At 38.4% G+C, this 26,544-nt stretch overlaps 1 protein-coding gene across 13 annotated transcripts in view; it reads right to left on the bottom strand.

Annotated features, from left to right (window-relative positions):
* Window positions 1-26,544, bottom strand: part of HDAC9 (histone deacetylase 9) — a 268,924-nt gene that overhangs the window by 29,541 nt on the left and 212,839 nt on the right. For 7 of the 13 annotated variants that reach the window (XM_059844298.1, XM_059844368.1, XM_059844308.1 and 4 more), the window contains 4 exons: window positions 12,233-12,474; window positions 11,143-11,293; window positions 8,935-9,061; window positions 6,927-7,048 (listed from right to left, as the gene is read on the bottom strand). In XM_059844298.1, coding sequence (XP_059700281.1) covers window positions 6,927-7,048; window positions 8,935-9,061; window positions 11,143-11,293; window positions 12,233-12,474 — 642 coding nt within the window. The remainder of the gene's footprint in view (window positions 1-6,926; window positions 7,049-8,934; window positions 9,062-11,142; window positions 11,294-12,232; window positions 12,475-26,544) is intronic. The other 6 variants (XM_059844272.1, XM_059844326.1, XM_059844279.1 and 3 more) reach the window with 3 other exon arrangements.

Here is a 26,544-nt window from a genome sequence, read left to right as displayed (position 1 = left end):
GAAACACTATCATCTTCTCCCCCAGTTTAACAGGGCATCAGTGTTATCAGTAAATGTGAGCTGGTTAGGTCTAGACTGCTGAATTGTACTCTGGAGTTGTCCAAAGGCAACAGGGTGCCAAGAAAACAAAAGCAACCAAAACACAGTATATCTTGCTCGCCTAGCAGATGAAAACCATTGGCCAAGTTCATCTCAAAAGCAGGAAGGCAATTCAGCCCCACTGAAGAAAAATGAAGATAAAATTGTCTCCAAAGTTGTTTAGACATTCAAGACACGTTTGTCTTCTTGAACTTCTGTATGCAAGGCCAACTTTGTGAAAGCATCTCCTCATGTAAAGCAAAGTGAGAAGAAAAACCCCATGTCTGAAGTCTTAGTTGAACATCCATACTACACCTTCACAACCATATGGAATTAAAATAAATTTACTTTTAGATAGATTTTTTATGCTCTGGGATATAATTCCAGTCCCCTACAACTTAATTAGCTAAATACACAATGTAACCTTCCATCTGCTAGAGTAATTTAACAAGAATAATTGTGCACCACCATAACTCAACGAGACACTGAGGAAAACCATTGAAATGCTATTTCCTTTCCTTTGGAAGAGAGTTATGTACAATTTCAGCATGCTTTGCATTTCTAACAGTTAAAGCCAACAGGGAGGTATCACTCTCATTTATATTACTTTCCCATGAGAAAATCAAAAGCAAAGTACAAAGCTTATGCCTTTGCTCATGAATGGCTCTGTAATACTCACTTGGCTTTAGCCACAACACGTTATTTGGCAGCTAAACCCCTTAATTAGAGTTGTGGGTTTGAATAGATTTTTCAGCGAAACTATGTTTTTTAGGACTTTGGAGAAGTGCAGTCTTTGCTAACCGATATCTTCTATTTTGGATGATCCCATACCATGTGATTTCCACTTTTCATTTCTGTTTTTCATCTTTAGATGTTCTTGTTTACTTTTCTAAAAGTTTTCAACTGTCCCTGCTCTAGATACAGTGGAAGAAAGTTCCTAGTCCTGCTGAAATCAAACAGGACGGTTTCTACTGACTTCAAAGAGTCTCAAATTTTATATGCAGTATTTTGTAACTTATTTATCCAGAGGGAATAAGCTTTGAAATACTCATTAAAAACATTCCACTTCGTTTTCAATGGATATTATGCTCTTAAAATGCTTTACATTTTAGGACTGCTCCCTGTTGCTTATTGAAGGGGTTTCTTTAGGTTCAAAAGTCAAAAAGATGTCTAGTTTCTGATTATTTGCTTATCAAAAAGTTATGCAAGGCACTTCTTAATGCTAATTTACAAAGCATTTTTGAAAGCATACACAGTGTAAGAAAGCTTTTATGTACTCACATGAAGCAGAACTTCATAATTCAATTTTGGTTATACACTGGTCAGTAAAAGAACTAAGACAGTATTTTGATCAAGACTGTATAATTAGTTTTGCTATGAAAAAGGGTTGGTAGTGTCATAGAATAATTACTGGCAAAACAGAACATGACATATATACATGGAGTGGGATTTTTGCTAAAAAAAAAAAAGACATTGAATTTGGAAACTAAGTAAAATTTTTACCCACTCACAAAAAAACTTGCTTTCTGCAATTAAAAGTAAGTGTTAAACAAAATACATTAGAGGAATAACCTTCCACTGATGGGAAGACTATGATGGTCTTCATGAGAATCATTCTGGTGGTGACTCCTGTTGAACCCTGTGCAGGCCCTGGCAGCTTTCGTGACACCAAGGCATACCTACACAAGTTCTTTTCTCTTTGACAGTGTCATTAAGCCTACCCTAGCACTCATTTTTATTTAGTTTTAAGATATCTTAAATAAATACTCCTCTAACTTGAGCTCAATCAGAATGACAGGACATCCCTCCTCAGCCCTAGCTTGGGAGGCTGAAGTGCTCTGATGGGCTGGAGACAAGAGCAACCCCACACTGTGGCTACATCCACATCACATTTCCTTGGAGCTGCTGGCTCCCAGGGCCTGGACACCAGCTTGGCCTGTTCATTACCTGAATCCGGGAGCTTTGCCTCCGATTCACTCTGCAACTGCAAGCAGAAGCTTCTTCTCTTTCTAAAAATTCCTACTACTAATTACATGCTCTGAAGTTACTGATACTGAATTTGGGAAGGCTGAAAACGTTTGGTGAAGAGGAGTCAAGATCAGGGTACCTTTCCTCCTTCTCGCTGTGATAAGTACTGATTTCTTCTGAGCACATTACATAGTCCAAATTTGTTGAGATGGCTCACCAGCCCAGGAAAATATGGAGTCTGGAGAGGCAGGAATGCTTAGCATCCCTGGAAAATGGGATAAAATTAGGAGAATCATATGTTTGCCTCATTTCCCTGCTTCAGTAAACAAAGTGCCTCTCCCATTTATTGTTCTTGCTCATAAATTCAGAGAAAAACAGCACTTCTCTCCACTGAGATGGACTTCCTCATTTTGGCAGACATGGTAATTGAGGGTTTGGGATACTCCAAGGGTTTTTTAAAAATAAAAACCAAAAGAAATCCAGCTTTTCCATATACTGTTACATCACAAAAGAATGCTTTTCCTAGAAAATGAAAACAGAAATAAAATTTGGTGGCACAAAAGGGGAAAGAAGAACCTTCACACACAAAATGTTTTTCTTCTGATTTTCAACTGCTACAGTCAATTTCTGAGTCACTAAGTGCACAAAGACCTGTAAGGAAATATTCTAACTAATTTTTTTTCTTAAAAAATTACGTCTGCTGAGTTTTCATTCAGGAATCTTTCATTCTCATTTACACAAGAGCTACACTGTTATTCTACTGCCTAATCAGGTTAACTTAATATGGGTTTTACAGAGTGATCTTCATGGCTGTTCAGGACAGCCCTCTTCCTCTCTTTCATCACAATATTAAACAATCCTTCATCTCCTCTTTTTTCCTGTATGGAATTATGCAACTTCTCCCATCCAAGGAAGAACCTCGTACTATTTGTTATTTAAAAAAACCCCATGATATTTTTCCATTGAATTTGCTTCCAATTTTTGGAAAGTGAGCTACAAACATCTTCTCAAATTGTACATTGTGAGAGATCTTCAGATCCCTAAGCACAATGCAAGTCATAAGCATACAACTCCATCTGCAAAGAAAGATTCAGCTGGCAGAAAATCAAAATAAATAGAAATACTGATTGACATTCCCATTCTTCCATGATTGTGTTAAACTCAGGAAAGAAAAAACAGCTCATACTTGATATGATGATGTCCCCAGGAATTTCTTCTAAAGAAAGCCAAAACACGAAACAAAATGCAGAAATTCCACCTACAGCAACATTTTAAAAAAGTATACAGCTTCAGCCAGAGAGCTAACTCTTGCTGGAACTTACTGGCTTTTGCTGGTTTGTATCAACACTTGCATACAAAAAATGAAATTTTAAAGATTGGGAAAAGTGCAAATGTTAGGGCCATTTGCCAGAATTTCTGCACTTTGAAAAGGTAAAAAAAAAGCAGGAAAAAAAAAATCTTTGAAAAGCTCTTCTACCCTACCAAACCCATCTAGCTTATCATGTTTTGTATCCTCATAAAGAGGATAATATTTTCCCGGACAGACAGTCAAAGAATAGAGGAGCTCAACAAGCAAAAGTTCCCCTTATTAATTGATCAGATTTTCAAAAGTACATGGCTCCCATCAGAGCTCTTAAAACAGTCAGTATGAATTTCAAAAGTGTTCAGTAATAGGGAGGTATTTTCCAACCTCTCTGGGAAATTTAGACACATTAGTCTCATTGAAAGTTAATGAGCCATGTGCTGCTCAGGCTTTTGGGTGCTTTGTAGACAACACACTACAACTAGTAACCATGGTGCAAGTTTTGGGGGATTTTGAAAACTTGATCTTATGCTGTTTACACTAAATTCTGCTCAAAGTTACAGATGTGTAGCTTCTCATGGTGCATTTATCTATCCAGTGAAGCAATAGCTCCCCTTGCTCTACTCTTTTCAAAGTCTGTCAACACCAAGCATCTGAATGCAGCTGTGCAAAGCATTGCATATCCTGGCCTCTAGCCCCTAGGACAGTCCCAATCCTCCATGCAGCTAAAACTTTCTGAAGCCCACTGCTGACAAGTTCTGCTGCATCTTGCACAGAAAGGAACAATCCACATGGCTGAAACTTGTTGTGTAACCACAGTCACTGCACTAGGATGTTAACTCTGGTACCTAAACACTGACAGAGCAAGACTCTTTTCCTAGTTATCTAAGCATTACACCATTCTATAAACTAGAAGAGTAAAAAACGGCAGAAAATATTTTCCTTTGTGCCATTCTTTCGGAATTAATTTTTAGAAGATTAAAAAGGAGATGCCACTTCAGAACTAATTAAGCAAAGATTAAATGGATTCCTGAACAAGAAAGTAAGCAAGCAAAATTCATGATTTACTATGCCTGAGTGACACTTGTTGTTCCCTTAGCACTGAAAAACACATTAGGATGTAAGGGAAGAATCATTCAGCTTTATTTCCCATTAAATCTGATCTCAGAGTACCTGATTCAATCAGAGTTATCTTACAAGAGCATTTTAACAAAGTTGGAGAAGAGAAATATACCCCTGTATCTTATATTATAAAGATTTTTTGAAAAAAGTAACCTAAAAAGCAAAACAAAGCTGTAATTAAAAGTCACAACAGGTATTCCTTTCTTCAGGCTGAAAGGAATGTGGGGTCTGCTTTCATATGAATTGCTGACTTCACGCAGGTTCAGCACCACAGAGGGTTTGCCAGGAGCCAGTGGCAATAAGAGTTCATAGCCTAAAGGGAAGGAAAAGAGGTTCACCCCTCATGGCAAAGGTCAGATTTCTGCAGGCTTACAGCCTGTCCATATCCATGAGTGTTCGTGGGACATCTTTGTCTAGTAAGGTCCCGTGAGGATGACACAGGCTCCACAATGTCCCCTCTGCCTGGAGGATGGCCCTATAGCCACCCAGATCAGTTTGGGGTCATTTGACTTGTGTCGATTTGGTTCCTGTTGCTTTTACACTCAGCCTGAGGAACAATCATTGAAAACTTTGTGGGGATGTTGCTAAGACTGGAATTAAACATCTCTAGCACACAGAGCGACTGGATGTGTAAACAGGATATTAACAGTTGCTATTTTCACGGATATGGAGAGATATCAAATATCCTCTGTTGGTAACATAAACATGCTGTACACTTCATTTATATTTGCTTATCAGAATCACTGTGTCAATGTCATAGAAAAGTTTATATTAATGATTATATTATTATTTGTCTATTTATTCTATAGATATCTTTTCAGAGAGTCATCATCTCCTTCGTTCAATTTTGGAACTGATGCACTGCATGCCCAAATATTTGGAATAACATATAGAAAACATCTGGATTTAATTATATTATAGTCCTCTTATGCAGACAATGGGAATTGAATTAAGGAATATTTTGAAACCCCCACAGAGATATAAAAGTATTAGCAGCTGCACGAGAACTTCACTGTTACAAAGTCTGAAAATGTTTTGTTTTACAGATCAACAGGCTGACACATCATAAATATCAATCATAACATTTAAGATACATAAACATGGAAGAAAAATTAAAGCTTGCATTTCAAATACATGTAGATGAATTCATAGCATTTAGAAGATGCAGAATGCATCCTTTTGTTCAAAAAATGAAAATGTATAGTCTATTGGCATAGAAAATATATGTTGTATGGTGGTATTAAACAGAGAACCACATAAGGACTTATTATGTTGAACAGCCTGAACAAGATTTTATAGAACCTTGTTATATTGCCACCATATTGTACAAAGGGTAATTCAGCTAGAATAAATTAGCATTTTGTTTTTCATGCTTCCACTCCTTTGAAAATATTTGGGGATATAGTATGAACTTAGAGAGTCTGCCCAAAAGTATTAGATTCAGGCTGGATTTTCTCTCTGAATATCTTCTGGTTCCAAATGCCACTTCTTTTCAAGTCAGTTTTGCAGTTAGTTTTCAATCTCCCAGTGGCAAAATCGCATTCAAAGGCTGTTAGCACAGTAGGGGGTCAGACCTTCTCTCTGAACGTAACTATATCACTCAACAGCAGACTCATGCAATAAGCGATCTAATGTTTTCTTTTCCTTTTTCCCCCCTCCTCTGAGTGTCTCCCTGCATTCCTGGATACCAGTCACTGCACCAAGGTCCTGAGGCAACAGCCACATGGACTCCACTGCCATTCTAGCTTTCTTTATGGTGCAGAAAAAGCTAAGTCTACAGTTCACCTGCTGTCAAGAAAATATATTCAATTGTTAGATCTTCTAAAATATTCTAAAACCTTCAAAAGAACATTTTCTATGTGTCAGAAGACATGCAAAATGGACACAGTGCAGAGCTGGTAATGGCAAGGTCACAGGTTCGACCCCCATATGGGCTATTCACTGAAGTGTGGGACTCCATGATCCTTCTGGCTCTCTTCCAGCTCAGAATATTCTGTGATACTCTTACAAACGCTGACAATCAATGACACAATTTATAATATTAATCCAATTCTTCCTCCTTCCATGATTTCCCCTCAAAATGCCCTGAAAAACATTGTCTAAGAGCAAAATACCATCTGAAGATAGTTACTTTATCTACCAAACACGGCAGAGATACTTGTTAAAGCCAGAAGAAAGGCAAAGAAAATAAAGATCCATGAAATGAAGATGTGTTTAGAAATAAAATTTATCAGAATTGAAGCCCACACTAGCTGTCAGCACTGGGAAACATCGACTCTTGGTACCATGTGGCCAGGCTGACCTTGGAAATACGCAGGCTGGATCTTTGAACTTACTCATAGTATCATCTTGAACTTATGGAATATGATATATGCCTTGCTGATGGACAGCCTGGTAAAAATAAAGGGTGGGAGAACTGCTGGGCAAGGGGCTCGAATAAATGACGCTAACTCACCCGTTTTACGAAGTGGAAAATCATCCTTAGCATCCTGTGCTCCTGGTAAAGTATATTTGTATGGTGGCGAGGCCCCACTCAGGGGTGGAGAGCTTTGATCCAGTGAGGTATGGTGGGCAGCCCTGCAGCAGACACAGAGGTCACAAATTAGCTGTCACTGAGGTGACCAGCAGTAACTATCCACACATGTTGTACACATCTCAGCTGTGTTTATGTGCTTGTTCGTCTGAGTGTGCACAAACCACAGGCTCATGTAACCAATTTCACTCTTACAGTAAGTTATGGAACTCCATGGGATTCCCAAAAAACGCATTTTTTGCACTCATTACAGAAGTCACATAGGATAAGATTCATGTTGATCTACAGACAGGGTCTGCCTCCAGTTTGGGGAATTGACCATTTCAGGTGGTTGCTTTTTAATATGAATCAGCTGACACACAGCAAAAGCCACTTAAGGCTTGTTTATCATGTACAAAAAGAGGTATATTGATCAAGGCTTCTCTATCAAAATGTGGGGGATTTTCAGGGCAGGAGGGCTTGTATAAAATAACCAGAAATACTGACCTATACTGACCTGTTATCTCTTGGATACCCCCTTCCCCCAAATTATTTAGTGGACAAGGTAAATGAAACCTTGACTTTAAGTTCAATTTGTAACTTTTGTAAGCACACCACTCTGCAGCACATGGCACTTATGTCAGCAGAGAAGTTTCAAGCTGAAGAGTATTTTCTGACAACTGCTGTATTAAAAGAATATTGTGGGCAGAGATTTCTGAACAACCACGTAGAAATTGCATCATGTGGCTCAGAAACAGGGGTTGGGTTTTTTGTTTTTTGGAAAGGGTGGGGGGGGATTGCTTGATTTTTTTTATGTCGAGAGGGAGAGAGGGAAAGGAGAAAAACTTTCAAACTTTGTGTTTATCTAAAAATTATTTTGCTTGGCCTTTTACAGACTCTGCTTGTCTTTCCAACGCAGTGTGGTTAATCAGTAACACATCTCTGTCATGAGAGGAAGTACTACTTTCTGTAGTGTAGCAGAAGGCATCCTCTGCAGAGCTCCTCATACTCAGTCATCCAGAAATCTTACATATTCAATAGAGTTTTAGGCATTATTTGGAAGGAAAAAATTAATTAACTACTGCATCTCCACCAAACACAATATAACTATATATTAAATCATTTTACCAAAATGCTCTGGTTAGCTCAGAATGCAAACTTGAAGGGCCAACCTTCAGCAATCCTTTTTAAAAATAAGAAGTAAAAGATGGAAATCTAGTGTACCATATGCACTTCTGCTTGTCCTATTGAAGGTCAATGCGGGCATGACATTGAAGTCTTTCAGAAACACAGTTCATTTTGTTGGATTCATTTATGTGGGGAATAAAAACTGCAAAACTGTAAACTCTTACATGGCAACAGACCATTTGAAGGATTCAACAAAATCACTTGCTTCCTTGGTCTAAGTAGATTCTTGTCAGGGCCAAGTTATCCTAAGAATATGCAGTCCGGATACTAAAATCCGTGAGTCAGGAAAGTTAAATGACCACAGTCTTTCTCAAAATCCTTGTGAATTACTAACACCATTCAAGCAACTTCACTGGAAGCAAAGCAGCGTCTCTTCAAGAGGAAATGTTTTGGGATTGATTCAAAATCCAAGTAAGACAAAGTTTTTCTAACCACAAAAAATTAAGATACTTGGTAAAATGACAGGTATGGTTGCAAAATTTGTGACAGCAACAGCTATAGATGCTACAGTTGAAGCAGCTGAAATAAAAACAATTATACAGATTTTTGAGAGAGTCTTGTTCTGTATAGTTCTCATCACTGAACACCAAATACTCCTCAGTTTGACCAGAAATATAACTCTTCTGGCTTTTTGCTAATCTTTGAGGTTGAACTGCTGCCTTGCTCTGGAGGCAGACTCTCAACAGCCCTGCTGGAAAAGCATTCTGCCAAGTTTTAGCTGATACCTCAACGAGACAAGGAAGCAGCTTAATACTGAACATACGTGTACCAGAGCTTGGGGTGACGGCTCATGGAATGATTCTTCCCATTTGCTGGAGAGTCTTTTGTAGCTGATTTACTTAACAGGAACTCTTGAAGTTTCTGCTTCACTTCTGTACTGGCCACTGCCCCTGAGAAACAGAGAGTTAAATGCATCTTATCTTTACTTTAAAAAAATTACCTTTTTAAAGAAAACAAACTACCAAACAGAGTCTGTGACTTATTGCTGGAAGTTTTGTAAACTATAAAGTAACTATTGGTAGAAAAAGTCAAAATGAGATAACATTTGGATTAAATGCTTGTCTGTGGAAGCCTGAAGCTGGCCATGACCCAAAAATCCAGTGAAGTCATAAGGAATATTTCAACAGTAGATGAGGCCATTTATCCAGGGCCAGATGTATCTAAAGAATTTAAATTATTTCCTGATAGTTTCCAACAATCCGAATACAAAACCAACAATAGAACTAAAAAGACAGTAACAAAAGGTCAGTTTGAGTTTTCAGTAATGGATGTTTTTTCTTTTAATAAAGTACTAGTAGTAACACAGCAAAATTGTCCTCTGAACACTGTCTTGGTTATAAACAGAACATTGCAGAAAGAGCCAGCAGTGAGTCTTTTAATTGGAGACCCTTAAGAGCCTCTACGTGCAAAGTCTGGAAGACAGGAGACACTTCATTTTGACCTCTCTTGGTGGCCAGCTCAATAGAGAACAAAAAGTAGAGCGTGTCAAGTAGAGCTTTAAGGTTAAACTGCCAATTCAAGCTTGCAGCATGGGACATCATAGCCAAAATAGTGTTCATTGAGGAAAAAAAAAAGTATGAAAACAAAAAATATTTTGGTTTTCCATAATCAGTGACAAAAAAAAGGGATGAAACCTCATTTCTTTCAAAGGTGCAGCACTAAGGCATATTTGATACTCTAAGTATTTGGTTACCCAACCCTGACACACCACAGCTGAGATGCTGAGCATGTCCCATGTGACCCATTGCCCACAAAAAACCTCTACCACTGCTCTGCTTCATACTCCAACTCCCCTGCCCACACCTCCCTTCCCTCCTCTACTCATTAAAAAGATCATCACCACCAACAAACTCTGGGGCTGGGGCTGGGCCTGGAGGGGTCACAAGCTACTTGGCTGGCTGTTACAGCCTGAATAGCCACCCAGCAAGCTCAAATTGAGAAGGGAACCACTGAGGTCACATTTCTGCTCTTCCTCTGGCAGGAGCACTAATAAAGCCTAACTTCATATGGAGGCTGACTTTTTTATACTACTTAGAGGAACCTTTTGTTCCTCCAGTTTCCACACCCTCACATTTCTAGGTCAATACGATGGAAATTTTTTTACGGGCTTATTGTTCTTCAAACTACTAGGAGCACCACGGACACCTAAATTTCTAAAGCCCACAACATGGTACACCTACATCTGCTGAAGTGATAATAGTTTTCCACCTGAGGAAAAAAAGCTCTTTTCTGCTTCAGTCTTTGTCAGTTAATTCTTGTGCTCATTTAGTAGGGCAAGTAACAGTATCTGTTTGTGGCAGCTTCATTTTGAATATCTTCATACTGTACTTCAACCTGATTTTCCAACTGACCTCACTAAAGAGAATTATTTGTATCTGTCTCCCTCTAGTGAGCACCAAATCCTAACAAATCTTTATAGTTATTTTCTTTATAGCTATATGTAAGCTAGAAAAAACTCTTGGTTACACCTCAAGAAACGTCATCAAGAACAAACACATGACAATTTGAAAAAGTCCTAGCAAAATATTTAGAAGCTTCATCTTAAGATATTCTTAAATATTTCATTTTATTTTCAGTCTTGAAACAAATCTCAGCAACTAATTTAATTTTTGCTGTTCTGTAGTGCTTTCTGTATTGAGAAATAAGTTTTTCAGAAACTGTGAAGCTTTATGATTTCAAATTTTCTCATTATTTTATACAAAGAGCTTGACTCTTGAGATGCATATCTACGAGTCTGTCAAGCTGTGCTTTCCTGCAGTCTTCCAAGTCTGCACACAAACCAGAAATGTGTTTCTGTGGGTGCAGTGGGTGGCCCTGCCCTTCTCAAAGCACAGTCTTGACTTCTCGACCTGCGTATTTCACACAGGAATAGGCTTCCTTCAGGTTCCTGTTCATAGTTCATTTTGGCTGGGAGAATGCAAAGGGGAATAGATTCATTTCTTATTAGGATTCATGGTACATTGGCTCTTACTTTCTCGTCCTCTTTCTTTGCCTCGGAGGGGAGGAAGCTGTTGCTCCCTGCGATGCCTCTCCAGTTCCTGCTCTTGTCTTTGCTGCTCCAGTTTCTGCTCTTTTTCAAGGAGTTCTTGCTGTTGTTTAATGGCTAGTAGTTCCTGTTGTAACTTGCACAGAACAAAAAGACATGAGAAAGTGCAGTTTGCAATGTTTTCTAGGTCAGTCCAGGTTAAAACAACCCCCTTGAGTAACTGAGGATCAGGGCTTGCTTTTATGCTTACACTTCTTTTCATCTTTTAACTGACTTTTAAGCAGCATAGTGCATTACTGGCTGTCACCAAATTGAACTCTAGTGTCAGGTAGCTGCCTGCTGCTCTGGTTTCACTTCTTTCTCTTTTGGCAAAGATGACTGGAAACTTCACATTGTTCTTTGCCTGTGCATCACCTAACTCTGGTTGCTGTGCTCTGCTGCATTTGTCAGCTCTGTCAAGTGGAAGTTTAGCACAGCAGCACAATGGCAAGTAGATAAGAGTGAAAAAAATGAAATGAAAGGCAAGATCATAAATTCCCGGTAAAAATCCATTATAGCAATCCTGCCATAGTGCATGCAATCCCATAAATCATTTTCTTTTTGTATTATGTGAGGCAGCTCAGAGAAGAGTGAAAATACAACACTATCAGGGTCTGCCTCCATTTTACAAATGCAAATATTATGCACTTGCCTATCAACTCGATTTGTGGTCACAAACTCAAACAGTAGCCCAAAAAAGCAGTCTTTTAACATACTGAAAACAGTATATACCGAAAAACCAGCCATAGTGAAGTTCAGCTGGAAATCCAGGTTGTAAAACAGGTAGTTCAATCTTCTGTGGGTGTGGTGGCTTCATGAGCTCAGTGATTCTCACAGTATTGCCTCGGTCTGCTGTGCACAACTCACTGCCAGCAGTTTTGTTTTAAAAGGCTTTTATCACCCCAACATAGAGAAAAGAGCAGTCAAACACCATCTCTCAGTCACAGCAAACCTTTCAGGCATGTTCCCTTTCTGTGTCTGCTTAAGCATATTGACTTTGCAGATAAAGTAAGGGATAAATGAAAAATGTTGCTACCTTAATGTGCTCCTGGAGCTGGGCCTGATGCTGGCGGGTCAGGTTTTCATGCTGCTTCTGGAACTCTGCAATGAGCAGTTGTTTCTGAATCTGCTGCTGCTGCTGGATCAGGAGCAGCTCCTGCTGTAGCTGCTTCTCGCGCATTATCGGGTCCACCATGGGAACCATCATCCTGAGATCCGTCCGCAAGTCTAACGGTGAGATCGGCTCCAGGCCCACGGGAACCTCCGACTTCACATCCACTGCGGGAAGAGAGCAACAACACACAGACATATTAAATATAACAGGAGGAGGAGAATAGAGAGCATTCCTACAGGGAAAAAGACCCCTTTCACTCCCAGATTGTGTCCATGCACAGTCTTTTCAAAACATTTAATGCAATCTATGCAATCTTCAGCCCTTCCCTTCCATTCTCTCCAAAAATACTCCCAGAATAACATTCTGCTAAACAGGTTAACACACAACACAGGTTCTAAAACCAGATTGTAGCTCAATGGAGAAATATTTAGTGAAAATCTCCTAGGCACTATTGATGCTACACAATAAACACTCAGGGCACTTGCTCAGGATACGATGAAGGCCCTGCACCGCAAGAGATTTTGCAAAGCTAATACGTAGATTTTTCTGAGGATACTGTTACACAGGAAAAGCTACTCAGTGCTACATGGCTACTGCATATACATATACCTGGCAAACACAGAGGAATAACATATAACACGAGAAAAGAATTTGACACATATATAGCACACTATATATGGCCTGTAAGAAAATTAATTACTTCAATTTGTTGTAGCCATGTTATAAATTCTTAATCCAGCATTAAACTACTTAATGGAGGATCTGGTATTTTCTATCTCCTAACTTAAATCAAAGGGACTAAAAGGCAGCAGAACAGAGAGATTTGATAACTTTCACTACAATACCTGTAAAGCTCTGGTTTTCACATCAAGTGAAGAGAGTGAGTGTAACTTTATCTATTTCAAAAGAACAAGAGACTAACAAGCAGCATATCTCCAAGAGGAAAATAAATAGCAGCTGAAGGTCTCTGCTAAAGCCCAGCAGTTCTGATTCCATCCACAAGAGGACAGTGAAACACAAACACATTCACTCTAGTTCCTAGTCCTCCACTATCTTCATTGGAAAATAAGATTATTAACTGAAAACAAACATGCTGTCAGAAATGACTAGGGAACAAGATTTTAAGCATATTTTCTCCTTCTTCCCTGCTGCAGCTGTATTTGTTTCCAAGGAGAAAACCAAAACGAAACAGAAAGATTCTAGTAAGCAGAGACAGCAAAATTGAAGCAGTAAAAGCTGAAACTGCAGCAAATGGAGAGGACTGAATTCTAACTGTATGATCATTAGTAAAATTATCTATTAGTAAAAGATTTTATAAAAATAAAGGAAAAGGCATCTTTTCTACTGATCACACTTTTTTTGTTCTCAAAATTCTGAAAGCATACACTTTACTGGGCCTTTTTTTAAAAATCCTAAAAACTGTGATTGTAAACCTCGCAGCATAATTTGGCTTCTCAGCCCACTATCCCAACAGATCGATTCTAAGTGCTTACTTTTGTTCTGAGACTAATCACTAAATTATAAAAAATCACCTTTAACTTACAAAAACTACTCTTGATTATAAATAATTGCCACCGACCAAGAGAAAGGGACAGGCAAACCCCCAGCCTTTCATCCCATTTATTCAGCAGCAATCCACATTCCATTTGTCTAGACTAAATATAGCCGCGTTTATACAAGAAATCAATAGTGCTTGCAGAGAGCAGAGCAAAGACATGAATATTTCATCAAACCCGGAGAGAAATGGCAATCAGCAAACTGACAGCAAGCCGTGTAGGCTGACTGGCCTGCCAGATAAGTCTCCTGTACTTGGACAATGGCTCATTGCCTGCAAGTCACAATCTTATCATTGGCACTCTTCTATTTTTAACATTAATTGCATTGTAGGTGACAAAGGTTTATCATGTTTAAAGGGGAGAGATGGATTTTCTTACATCTTCTGTGACAGGATAATAAGCCTTACTAGGAGCAGTAACTGGAGCTCAGCAAACCCTGCAGGGTCTGGTTCACAATAGTGTTTGCAAACTGAGCCCCGCAGGGTTTGGTTCACAATAGTCTTTGCAAACTGATCCCTGCAGCTTATTTTGCAGACACTAGCTGAAAATCAACCTCCACAGATCTGCATGGTGATTCAGGCTGATTATACTTCCCATCTTGGACCAGCATTGCATTTCCTCATTTTCAGAAAACGTAGCATGAAGGGAGGCCTTCAGAGTTTTTTAACAATGGAAATTTCCTTTCACTATTAGTAAAATCTGCAACTGAACCCAGGCTCAGTTTGGTAGCTTAGACATTTTCTAGAATTTTCACACACTCAAATAATAACTTTAGCACTAGAATATCTACTTCATCAAGTTGACCTTAACCTCATTCCTTAATGTGGGAGAAAACAAATATTACGGTAGTTCTAGACTTGAATCCACAGAAATCAATACATAATATTTGATATAATTTCAGAGCCAATGCTTACCAACAAATAAAGACAAACATTATTTCCTGGCATAAATATTGCTAACCACCAATACTTCTAATAACTGCTGACATAGCAAATATTAACTTTAAAGGGATATTTACTGTCTTAAAACTGAACTAAGTAATAGTCAACCTCATCAATGAAATTATTCTAAACACGTAACTATAAGATCACCAATCAAGTTGAACGGTTTGCTACTGTCTGTTTCACAGTCCTAATGCCACAGGGCCTTTACATTCATACTTGTTACAAGCTGACAAGAAAGACACAAAGCAGCTCCGTGGAGCTACATCAGTGTGAAAAATGTGTCATGGAGCAGAGAATCAGAATCAGCGTCTTTAAAAGCTTTGACTTTAAGGTGAAGCATCTTCCCTCCACCACCACATCATTGCAATTTGAAGACTCTGGAGAACAAAGGTGATGCAGAATGCTTACTCTCATCAGGGCTTTTTATACTTTTTAACCCCCTCTACATGAATACATATATATATGTTCTGCTGGTAAAAAATTAATGTCCTAATCAGTGCCCTCAACTTCAAACATCACAAGGAGCAGCAAAATCTCAGCAACGGGGTTCGTAAAAATACTGACAAAGGAGGAAAGGGATTGATAAAGAAAGCAAATATTAATCAGAGTTTGGTAAAGGCTAACTTCACTTATTCTTCAGGATTTTCATATCACCAATGGAGTAAAGCTGTAGCAGGCACGGTTCAGACCCTGTCCTCAACTCTCTCCACTGCAGCCCGCAGCAGATACTTCCCAACAGCTCTGCCAACTGCATAGCAAGCCTGGGATTCCTCTCTAAGGTTAAATAAAGACAAACTCTCTGAGCTCGAGTCAGCTGCGGTGAATACAACAGTAGGCTGCAGAATATTAACTAAAAACGTTACTGAAAGCTCAGTGATTCCAGGAAATATGCCAAAATTTGAGTAGAAAAATATTTAATTTTCAGTTACAACACATTGCAAAAGGCATATGTATTTATTTTTCCTATAAATACTCAATTGCCTTTATCTTGAAACATAACAACAAAAATAGTCTCAGAAGAGTGTCCATATCAATTATATTCCATAGATGGCACTTCCCACAGGGCTTTTGAAATTCTATGGAAAGAAAATAAGACACTTGAAAAATGGCATGCTTGTTGAGTGATTTAGATGCTTGAAGCATGTGTAAAAAGAGGTAAAGGAACTTGGTCCAACCCTCAGGCTTTGCATTTTGAAACCATTCCTTACAATGGGAACACTGAACAACTGTTAAGTCTTCCACTAAGAGATGGCATTTCAATCTCTGTTTCTGGTGACTGGTTTCAATTCCTGGTGTATTAGGAACACACATCTTTCAAATCACAAACGCTAAAGGAAAACATCAGAAAATAAAGTAGCCCATTTTCTTACCACCACCTCCCAAGATGGCAATCTTCCTTTTTTTTTTTTGGCAGTTACCTTTCTTGGCAAACATTTCTGCCACCTTTAAATCCAGCAACTGAAATAAGGAATGCTGTCATCAGCTGAATAGTTGTCATTCCTGATTTGAGATGCAATCAAGAAGAATTCTGGGAGACTTGCTTATAGACCATCTTGTCTAGTACATTTATGATTCTTACATAAGAGAAACTGTGTGGACTGCTGGGATTGCAGGGATCCAAGATAACCTTTTCCCAAAGGAATGTCTCAGTTACACAGTTGGGCTGGGACAGCAAAAAAGGCTGGAGATAGGAACAGGGCATAAAGCTGATGAGCCTCCTTCTCCTGCCATGGTTGTTCATGGTTGTTCTTCTTATACAGAAGAAACAGTTAAAGTTTATGAAGTAAAAAAGGAGGACTACAGAAGTTGGAACATTAAAATAAAACTACATCTGACAAAAGACAGATGACAGGCTTCTCCAACCAGCAGTATTAGGCAATACAAACATATTCCTGAAAACACACAAAACCCAAGTAAAATCTAGAAGAACCAGTATGAAAAGAAATGACCACGCCTTACCCCAGACAGTATCTTGGTGAAGTATTACAAAGAAAAGAGAATTTATACCTGTGCTACTCTTTTGAACTATGCTCTACAAAAAAAAGAGCCTAAAGTTACTAATAACTTGTACAGTACTTTTCATAGTTTTCGTATGCTTTTCATAAAATGAAAAAAAAACCCAGAACAATTTTGCACATTTTAGTGTAAAGGAAACTGGCTCCATTTGGCCTCTTCGTACAAAAAAAAATAAAAACACTTTTTGCAGAATTAGCCATCAGTCAGTCATGACATAATCAGAGCACTAGGGAATTTATAGAAGAGAGCCCGAAATGCCAAGAAGAGTGGAAGATTCACCCCCTCACCAATAAAGATAATACTTTAAATTTACTCTACAATTTAAACCTAGAATTTCTTTAACCAGATTTATGTGCCAACTCATTCAGGACTTGAAAAGCACTGATACCTGAAAAGCTATAACAGTGTCTTTGAAATAGATTGAAAAAAAATCTTTGAAAAGACGAAATACCGCAGGAGGCTGAAAGTTGCAGGAATAAGGAACAGAGAGTAAGAGGGAAATTTTGGCAGCTATGAGAACCACAAAGTAACTGGCAGGAGATGGGACAGAGAAGGACTAGCCAGGCAATAAGACACGAGCAGAGGATGAAACACAGGAAAAGGAGTTAAATTTCTGCTCTGAGAAGCTGCATTAGAGGGACACTGCTCACTGTGTAATATAAGAGCAGCCCTGGCATGGTGATAAGGTGGCAGTGAGGCCACTGTGTAAATAAGGAGCTAACACAGGAGCGATGTGTCCGTGGTGAGGATGCTGGGAAATTAGGCGAGCAAAGTGGTTTTGAATAGCCATGACTAAAGAGGACTGAGACTGGCATGAAAACTGCCACTGAACAGCAATTGTTCAGTGTTGAAGAGTGCAGAAAATGTCCTAATCTGGAGCCTGTTCCCTGGAGGAGAGGTGGCTGGCAGCTTCCTGGGGGAAGCAGTGCCACAGCAAGACCTGTGAGGCAGACGGCAGGAGCGAGAAGCTGAAATGCTAAGAATAACTAGTGACATCAGAAGTACAAGTCAGATGATCAATAAACTGTGAAAGGTTAGGTTACCTCCCATGGGATGATTTTATCATTTCAGTTCTAGTAGCTAAAGTCTTGTACCTCAATTCTCAGCTGGCATAATCTGTCATTTCTCTGTTAACTTCAGTGTAGGCAAAGCTTCTTTATGCCACTTGAGAAGCTAGATGCAGAGCCTCTCTCAAGAGAACAGGGATGAAAGAAGACAGCCTCCAGAGCATCTCATTTTAGCATGAGGACAAAAGCATCCAGATTTAGGTTGACACTTATAGAACTTTTTTTGCAATATATAAAATCAGCAGTTTCTTTCTCCACTCACTCAATTATGCAGGAGAATGCATCAAACTGAAAAAAAAGTGTCACCTAGATTCCACTGAATGTTATTAAATATTTTTGATTCATTATATATCTTCAATCTTACACTGGACTTTGGTTGTCATGGGCAATGAAAGCAGAAAAACTGCAAATGAAAATGAAAAATTTCTTCTAAAGGTAGCCCAATAACTTTTTTTTGAGTACTTAACTCAACAGTTAAGTATTCAACTGCATTTTGCAGTTTTAAAACTTCCTCACTTGGAAAAGAAAAAATGCAAGAAATTAAGACACATTTCAGAACAGAAGAAGTATTTTACAGAGTTATTTTCTTGGATTATCTCTCAAGAGTCAGTAATTATTTTAAAAAGTACTATCACTGAATCAGAAGTATAAGTGAACTGTCAAACTTGATGAGGCACTCAATTCAGTATTTATAGTATTAAGGAGAAGTGTAATAAATTAAACTTGAAAAGTACTCCCCTTTGTTCAGAAAAAAGGAATCTTATCATGATTATACCTTTTTCCTATTTCTTTTAAGTGTTTGCATACATGTCATAATGAGAAGTAAAATAAATGCTAACAGCGATCTGGGCTTTGATTTACCATACTCTTATTTCCCCAGGGCCTGGAAAGGAAGCTCAAACAACCACAAACTTCTAAAATATCAGTGAGAGGCCTTGAAATACCAACACTGAAGTTACAGTTAGCTGGCTTTTTAAAAAAATCAAAGGCTTTATTATATTGATTTACTAAAATCAGATTCCTTCTCTCCAAATAGGCTTTTGGATCAAACACTTGTAACAAGCACAAACAAAAATGCCATCTAATTTGTTGTCTCCAGAAAGTTTTTCAATGTGAGTGTTTGCTGTTTCTTTTATACTGAGTACATGAGTGAAAGTTCCACTTATGAGCCAGAGTTCATGCAAATATCAGGCCAACCACTTCTGTCACAGGAAAAAAAGCAAATGTGCCCAGTAAATCACATCAGAACATGAAACACTTTTAAATTCAAACCTGGGATGATCTGTTATCAAGAAATCCAAGCTGAGCTATATTTGGGGTTCTGAGTTACTTTATTTATATTTCACCTAGAAGAGCCCTAACATACACATTTCTCTACACCCATCAGCACACAGGCATATCTTCACTTTCCAGAATAAGCCTTTTTGATATAAGGAACATGAATACCCTTAATTCTAGATACTACTGCTGCAGGCAGGATAAAAACAGGGCAAAGATAAATGCACATATAGCTAAAATGTAGAATTTCTATGTAACTTTATTCTCAGTCCCAAAATCTATGATACACTGATAATTCCATTAGATAATGATAATAAATCAGTGTTAGTTATGGCATCAGGTTAACCAGTTAGACACTAATGTGCCCTCTGCATGGTATCTATGCAGAGGGAAGAATGTAAAACAGCATTCTTTTGACTGTGGATCTTCTGTGCAAAAATCAGTACCACTGCCAGTGAGAACCCTGTGAAGATGACAACTCAGGTTCAATTTGGCAGCACCACTTGCTGGTTAAAGAATGATGTAGGTACAATGTCTCCAAGTCAGCAAGTACCAGCTTATCAGTCTATTCCAGTCACTTCAATATAAACTGAAAATTAACAATTTAAGTTGAAAGCATGTGTGACATAACTGTGTCTGTGCACTTGCATACATACACAATTCTTGCATCATATCCTGAAATGCTAAGAAATTTCATGGAGCAGACATGGTACAAAAATTTCCCCTCACCTCCCTTTATAAAACACTAAAATGATTGATGCCACACCCACATGAGAAAGACAACACGTTTTCAATTGTACCAGTATCATTCCACATAAAAAGGCAGTGTACCAAGTCCCCCGAGTCATCCCCCCAGGGATGACTGAAAGGGCACCATGGAGGGTTCTAGAGACCTGCAGTGTTTGCCTCATCACTGATCTGGAGGCAAAATGAGGCTGCTACAAAGGGTACCAAATACATCCAGAACTTAGGATTTCACTTACTTTTTTTTCCTCTCTTCTCCACCCATGAATGCTGCAGGCACATTTGTGACATTGTTGAGTTTACACTTGCTGAATAATTCACAGCAGGGGGGCTACCACTGTTCTAATCTCAAGGTGATGACAGAGAGAGAGGAGAGGGGGGAAAAAGCTCTTCCTTGAAGTGAGGGTATCAAAACAACTACCATTTGGGCATGCCAGCAGGTATGTCCTGAAGTATCACAAGATAGGGCAGCACGCTCCAAGCCAATAAGACAGTGGGTGGAGGTTTGCTGAACAAGTATCCCCAAATAGCGCTGCTATTTCAGGGGTGTGACAGCCAGTGCTCCAAACAAAACCCTTGGAAGGCAAGATGTAGGGCAAATCTTTCAAGGAACTGTTGGCAACTTTGTTTTTTTTAGGAAAAAAGACAACTGACCCCAAAAATGCATTGAAAACAGTACCTTCCAGTTCCTTTTGTTGTTGTTGTTGTTGTGGAAGTATTTTCTCCCCAAAACACAAGAATAATTAGGGGTTTGGTTTTTCTCATTTTTTATGCAAAATCTAGCATTTACACATAACTTCTTAGTCTTACAACCTGTCTATTATAGCCAGGAAATCAAGAAAGACCTTACATTATTCCAATGTTTCTTATAAATATTTATGGCACATCCTGATCTTGGACAAGCATTGGCCTAAAAATGGGGTTGATCCCAAGCACAGAAACAGGGAGGACTGAACAGAAACCTCCCCCAGAGGAGGGGGAAAAAATCCAACACAAGGATATTAATGTCTTTTAAAGAATCCTTCTAATGAGATAGTAAATTTCATGCCAGTTGGGAAGTGGCAACACCAGTATAACTTACAGTGCCAGCTCAGAAATAAAGCTCTTACATATTCTATGTGGAATTAACAGTTGCAGATATTTATTAGCGAAGATGCATCTGTTTGTATTACACATTTTTTCCTACTCTGCTCCCCTTTGCACCACATTGCCTTGAACTGCAGCACACTCAGGGGACTCTGTCTCCCTCTGCTCACATAAAACACCAAGGATATTTGCACAGGGACTGAAATAAAAAGAACAGATAACACTAAATTGCTAGCTTGCTGTTTTTCAGAAGTCTGCCTGCTGGATTACTGATACCCAGCAGCAGAAGAGTAGACACAATGCAAAGAGAAAACACTGGTGGTACAGCAGGGAAAGTGAATGGCCAAGATACAGTTCCAGTGATGATGCAAAGCAAAGTAAAGGTAGAGTTTATTAGATGCTGGCATTCAGTCCGGAGTGTCAGAATGTGGAAAGTAGAAACAATGCTAATACAGGTGAGGGGAACATTAGGCAGCAGTCAACCCCCAAAGTTGGATAGATAATGACATCAGTAGGCAGAGAAGACAAGCTGCTCTATAGAAAGTTAAGGAGGAGTTACTGAGGAAAGTCCCTCTCAGCTTGATCAAAGGGCTGTGAAGGTTTTAAAGGTCTTCATGTAATTTATTTTCTGCTGCAGATAGAGTATGTCTTTCACAAAACAACTTTGACTGAAATGCAGATGGCCTCATTTCCATTACTGAGACCTTATATAAGGCAGGCACTCCACTGAAAGAGATTACATAAAATATATGAAAAGCATTATGAGCTCACAAGCAAGGAAATGCCAATCTTCTAGGATACTTTCTTATATTTTTGTCCCATCAATGTGAAGACAGTTGTGGTTTTAGACAGAGTGCAGATCCAAACCATAATCTTTTGCAGTAAGGAATCACAAAAAGTCTCTCTCATATTTTGCCATTTGAGATTTGGGGGAATTATCCGAAAAACAGAGACAGACTCTCAGGTTCAGAGCTGCAATCCAAATATTGAAGAATTATTCCTTTTATACTAAAAGGGTGTCTGGCCAAAGATAGACTCTTAGATGTTTACTTTTAAAATCAAATAATGTTCTCAAGCTGAAAAAAAATCCCAAGCTAGGTATAAAAGCTTGTTCATGTAATTGTGTGACACATTTAGCATCATTACTATTACACTACTTACCTAAATTCCACCTTTCCAATTTTTTTCACTTTTCACCACAGTAAATTATGCCAAGCCTACTTTGTCCATATCTGTGTTTACTTTCTTTAGATAATCTACTTTGATTTCTTGAAAAAGGGCTGTAAATCTGTGCTTGAAATTCAAAACATAGAAATACTAACCTACTACTAATGCTACATTGTATAAGAGCAAGTAAAACTATTTATATGGTTTTACATAATGATGTAACACTAAACTTAGAAAATATTATTTGTGATTTGTGCTCTCCAGAATGGAGGGATCTCTGAAAGGCTCCCTTTGGAATGCAGAGACCTGGTTTCAACCACCAGAGGGAGTCAATTTGATGTTTCAGGACAACCACAACAAAATCAGAATGAACCGAAAAAGCACTAATTAAATATGTGGATACCAAAGATAATGAAAATAAAGTTTAATTGGGGTTCTTTTCAGTGAGATAAGAAAATCACCTTTTTCACTTCAAGTGCTCATTAACAAAATTCCTACTAGTACACTTTTTTATATGACTTCTGATAAAATTTTAAGGAATAAAAATATAATATTTTACATAAGAACAATACTTTTATTTCTATGCAACCTACTACGCTTTCTGAAGTCCAGGACGCTGTTGTATTCAAAAGTCTTTTTACCAGCTGTAAATACAGGTTTTCTTCAGTTTATTTATGGTTCAGTCAACTCAATCAGTAAGTAAAGTTATGGATTTACTATGAGTAGTACAGGAAACAAACAGACATTTCTCCTCACTCTGACATACATTTGCCTTTGTGATTTTTAAGAACTGGAAAAGCAAACTATAGAAATTATTAAGATGACAGCAACTTTCTCAGTACATTAGCTGGAGATATTTTCAGTGATTATTCTAAATAAACACTGAAAAAAATAGTTTTGCATTCTGTAATATTCCAGCCACTAATATAACACTTCTAAAAATTCATCTGGGATGTCAAAGAAACAACAGACATTGAGAATTTCTATGCAATTCTGATGCCTCTTAGCAAGTGCAGTTCAGAAAACTGAAAAAGCCAAAAGTTATTACCCATATTTGTTTTTCCACATTTCAGCAGGTCCATTTTTCTTACTAGTGAGTTGCTTTTTTTCTCTACGTGTTATCTGATGCGCAGAAAGCCAATGGGCATTTCTTCAGTTTCAAATGACAGAGTCTTTCTCAAGTAAGTTTTGCAAGAAATTAAATTTCCTACTAAGAAGGCAACAAAAATCACTGGGAATTCTTCTCAAATTTCAAAACAAAGTTTTGGAAACCCACAGATCAGGCTTGGAACAGGCACACTAGACTAACAGAGTCAAGCACTAGAAATTACTCCTCAAGAAACTCTTTGGGTCCTTTGAGAATCTCAGCTTAATCATTTAAATAAATCCTAGTCATATGGAAACTCCCACCCCTCACTTAACACATTAATCACTCAGAGCAGAAGTTCCCTCTCACCAGACCTAAGATGAACAACTCTCAGCACATTTAGTCCTGTTGACTGAGCTTTTGAACCTGTCTGGAAACATCATTAGAACAAGATAAAATTCTGCAATACAAGAGGCAACTTGCAAGTAAGTGTTAAAGTTCTGCACTCTAAGCAGAACTTTTTTGTGATAAATGAGATGGCATTCCATGTTATGGAATTATTGCATCAGGCATTGCATATTAAGGACTGGGAGAAAAAGGCAGGACAAGTAATTGTACGTTTGCCATAGAAAAGCTCTATTACTAATTTTAAGTTAAAGCACTGAGAGTAGGCTGGTCACCATAAAGAATTTATTAATGTGTTCACTTTGACATAAAACAAACTGGAATCTAGCCTGAATCATCCTCATCAAGATTCTACCCTCATCAAGGTCCTGTAGAATGCTGCACTAGCAGCAGCATACCTTACTTAATAAGTTCTTCTTTCAGAAAAAAGTTTTTTTCTCAGAAATGTGAAAATTCTTCCTGACTGCTTCCCTTCTTATGGTTTTTATATTTGTGCCATGAACACATATCTTAGGGTTATGCTGCTAAGAAACAGGAGTTTATTTTGGCAAATGAGGTTATTTTCACTGATTTTTAGATGTGCTTGTGTTTGGGCTTCTTCCCCTTAATTACAATCTGATAGTGCAGACCTGAACTGAAATTTCTACACTATTATGGATTTCCCAATAGCCAGCCTTGGCCAAACACCCTCTCTGCTGACTGTAAAATTCAAGTAATTAAATGAATGCTGAGACCATGGTAGCATCCTCTAAGCATGTTTCACACCATGTCCTAGGAACTGAAGGTGATTAACACACCCCACAAAGCTGACTTCCCCCTGCTCACCAGCATAAACCACCACGTCCCAGAACTAACACAAAATCTACACAATCACTGGCTACTCATGGACAGAAGCACTCTGCAGAACCTACAGGAACAGCAGGGTCTGGACACAGTATAAATAGGGAGAGAATGACCAAGTGCCAGCCCATGTGCAGGAAAGGATGTCTGGAAATGCAGCTGATGGAGATGACACTGATTTCACTCATTCCAAGCATGAGAGTAGTATTCTGTCAATTGAGAGCTATGCACCTGATGAAACACCTCACAGAAAAGCTGATACCCAATGCTATTATCTTTCTCCACAAATCAGAGGCCCAAAGTGAACAAAGAATGCTATTGGTTTAAAGAGAGCTAGTTTATGCACCCATAAAATTCCATTTCATTTCCAATCACATCTACATCTCCCAGACAAAAAAAGAAAACTGAAGTTGCTAGTCAACACACATGTAAAACAGCTTCTGACCTTAACTGCCTTTTGAATACAGTTAAAATGAATGATTCAACTTCCACACCGGAGATGATTAAAAAAATTGTGCATGATCTTTCTTAAAAAAATGTGACAACAACCAAATGTCACAATCCATCATCATCTTTATTAATTCATTTCCAGAATATGTACCATCTTTTATAGAGTTTGCTCCACCTCATCTTAGAGGACATTCTGATAGAGAGTCTTTTTCTGAAATAAACGTTACTTGGTTCTAAGAATTTGCACAATTCACTTCCTTAGCTCTTCCTTGACAATGTCTATTTAGAAGAGATCTATTTATTCCTCACCGCATTTCACAGTTCCTGTTTCTAAATGAGAATCATATTAACAAAGGCTAGAAAGACACAAACATGACTAAAGAAACCAAGGCTGTTTTTTCTAATGTAGGTACAGTGCTGCTTCTAGAGGGAAAAAAATTCCAAAACCTTCAAAGATAGGCCTCAATACAGTTTACCTTTCAGGACTTTCTGATCTTGCTGAAAAAGAGCAAAGTACAAAGGTGTTTAAAATGAAATTAGTAATTGTAGACAAACGTATTGCACTATAAACGGTTTCCAATTTATTGTTCATAAAGAAAGGTCAAAACTGACCTTCTTCCAAGAAACAGATCTGTAACTATTTAATGATAAATGATTGTCTATTCACCATTGTTGTCACATTGGATTACAAGCACTTCTTCCTTCCTGTAATACAGCAGACATCATGTTAAAGTAATTTCAAGATGATATATGGTATTTTCAAAAAAAAACCAAAAACCCAGCGGAGTGAAAGGAATCCACTTTCCACAAATTCATTCTGTGCATAGTTATTACTCTTGTCTCATTATTTTCTGCTTAAACTAAATTACCTACGTCCTCTTTCATACTGCAATATTTTCAGGGAAAAAACCCTCAAATATATAGAAACCTGCTGAAAAAATATGACGATCACAGCACAGACAGTAAAAAGAGCAATGGAACTGTGGAAGAAACTCCAGCCAAACACAACCATATTTAAAGAGATCATGTAGCAAAATTCAGATTTTTTCGCGTGTGCTTTGAACAGATGGTGTGTATTTGCTCCTTCCCATGCACTTTATAAGCTCTTCACCATCATCTCCAGGTACTACTTTTGACTATGGAACATTTGCTAGTGCCTTCTCCTGCTGTGGAACTTCACTGGTAGGGTCATTGAAACAGGGGTGTACGTTGGCATGGGCAGACAGAGCTGCTCTGATCCCTTCCTTGCGGTTTCCTTTCCCACAGTAGGCTACCCAATATTCCAAGGCACAGCCTGAATCAGTACAAACTTCCTGCAAAACGACTGTGGTTCCATTCCTCAGCCCAACCTAGGGCATCAGGGACTGACCACAGTCTCTTGAGTACAGATGTATCAACATGCTACTGGAGTTGCTGTGTAACATGACTGATGCATTGAAATACCTGTATTGCTACAGTATGTTCCTAACTATTTTCTTAGGCTTTCTGGAATCTGTAGCTTGCAATAAAAGAGTAGAATAAAACACAATCTGCAAGGGTTTCTTCTCAAAACACCTTTCTGGCCACAACATGAACACCATTGCATCCCTGTATG

Source organism: Haemorhous mexicanus, chromosome 1, assembly GCF_027477595.1.
Source record: "Haemorhous mexicanus isolate bHaeMex1 chromosome 1, bHaeMex1.pri, whole genome shotgun sequence".
Lineage (NCBI taxonomy): Eukaryota > Metazoa > Chordata > Aves > Passeriformes > Fringillidae > Haemorhous > Haemorhous mexicanus.
The sequence above is the reverse complement of the archived record's forward strand: the minus strand, read 5'-3'. Positions and strand labels throughout refer to the sequence as shown.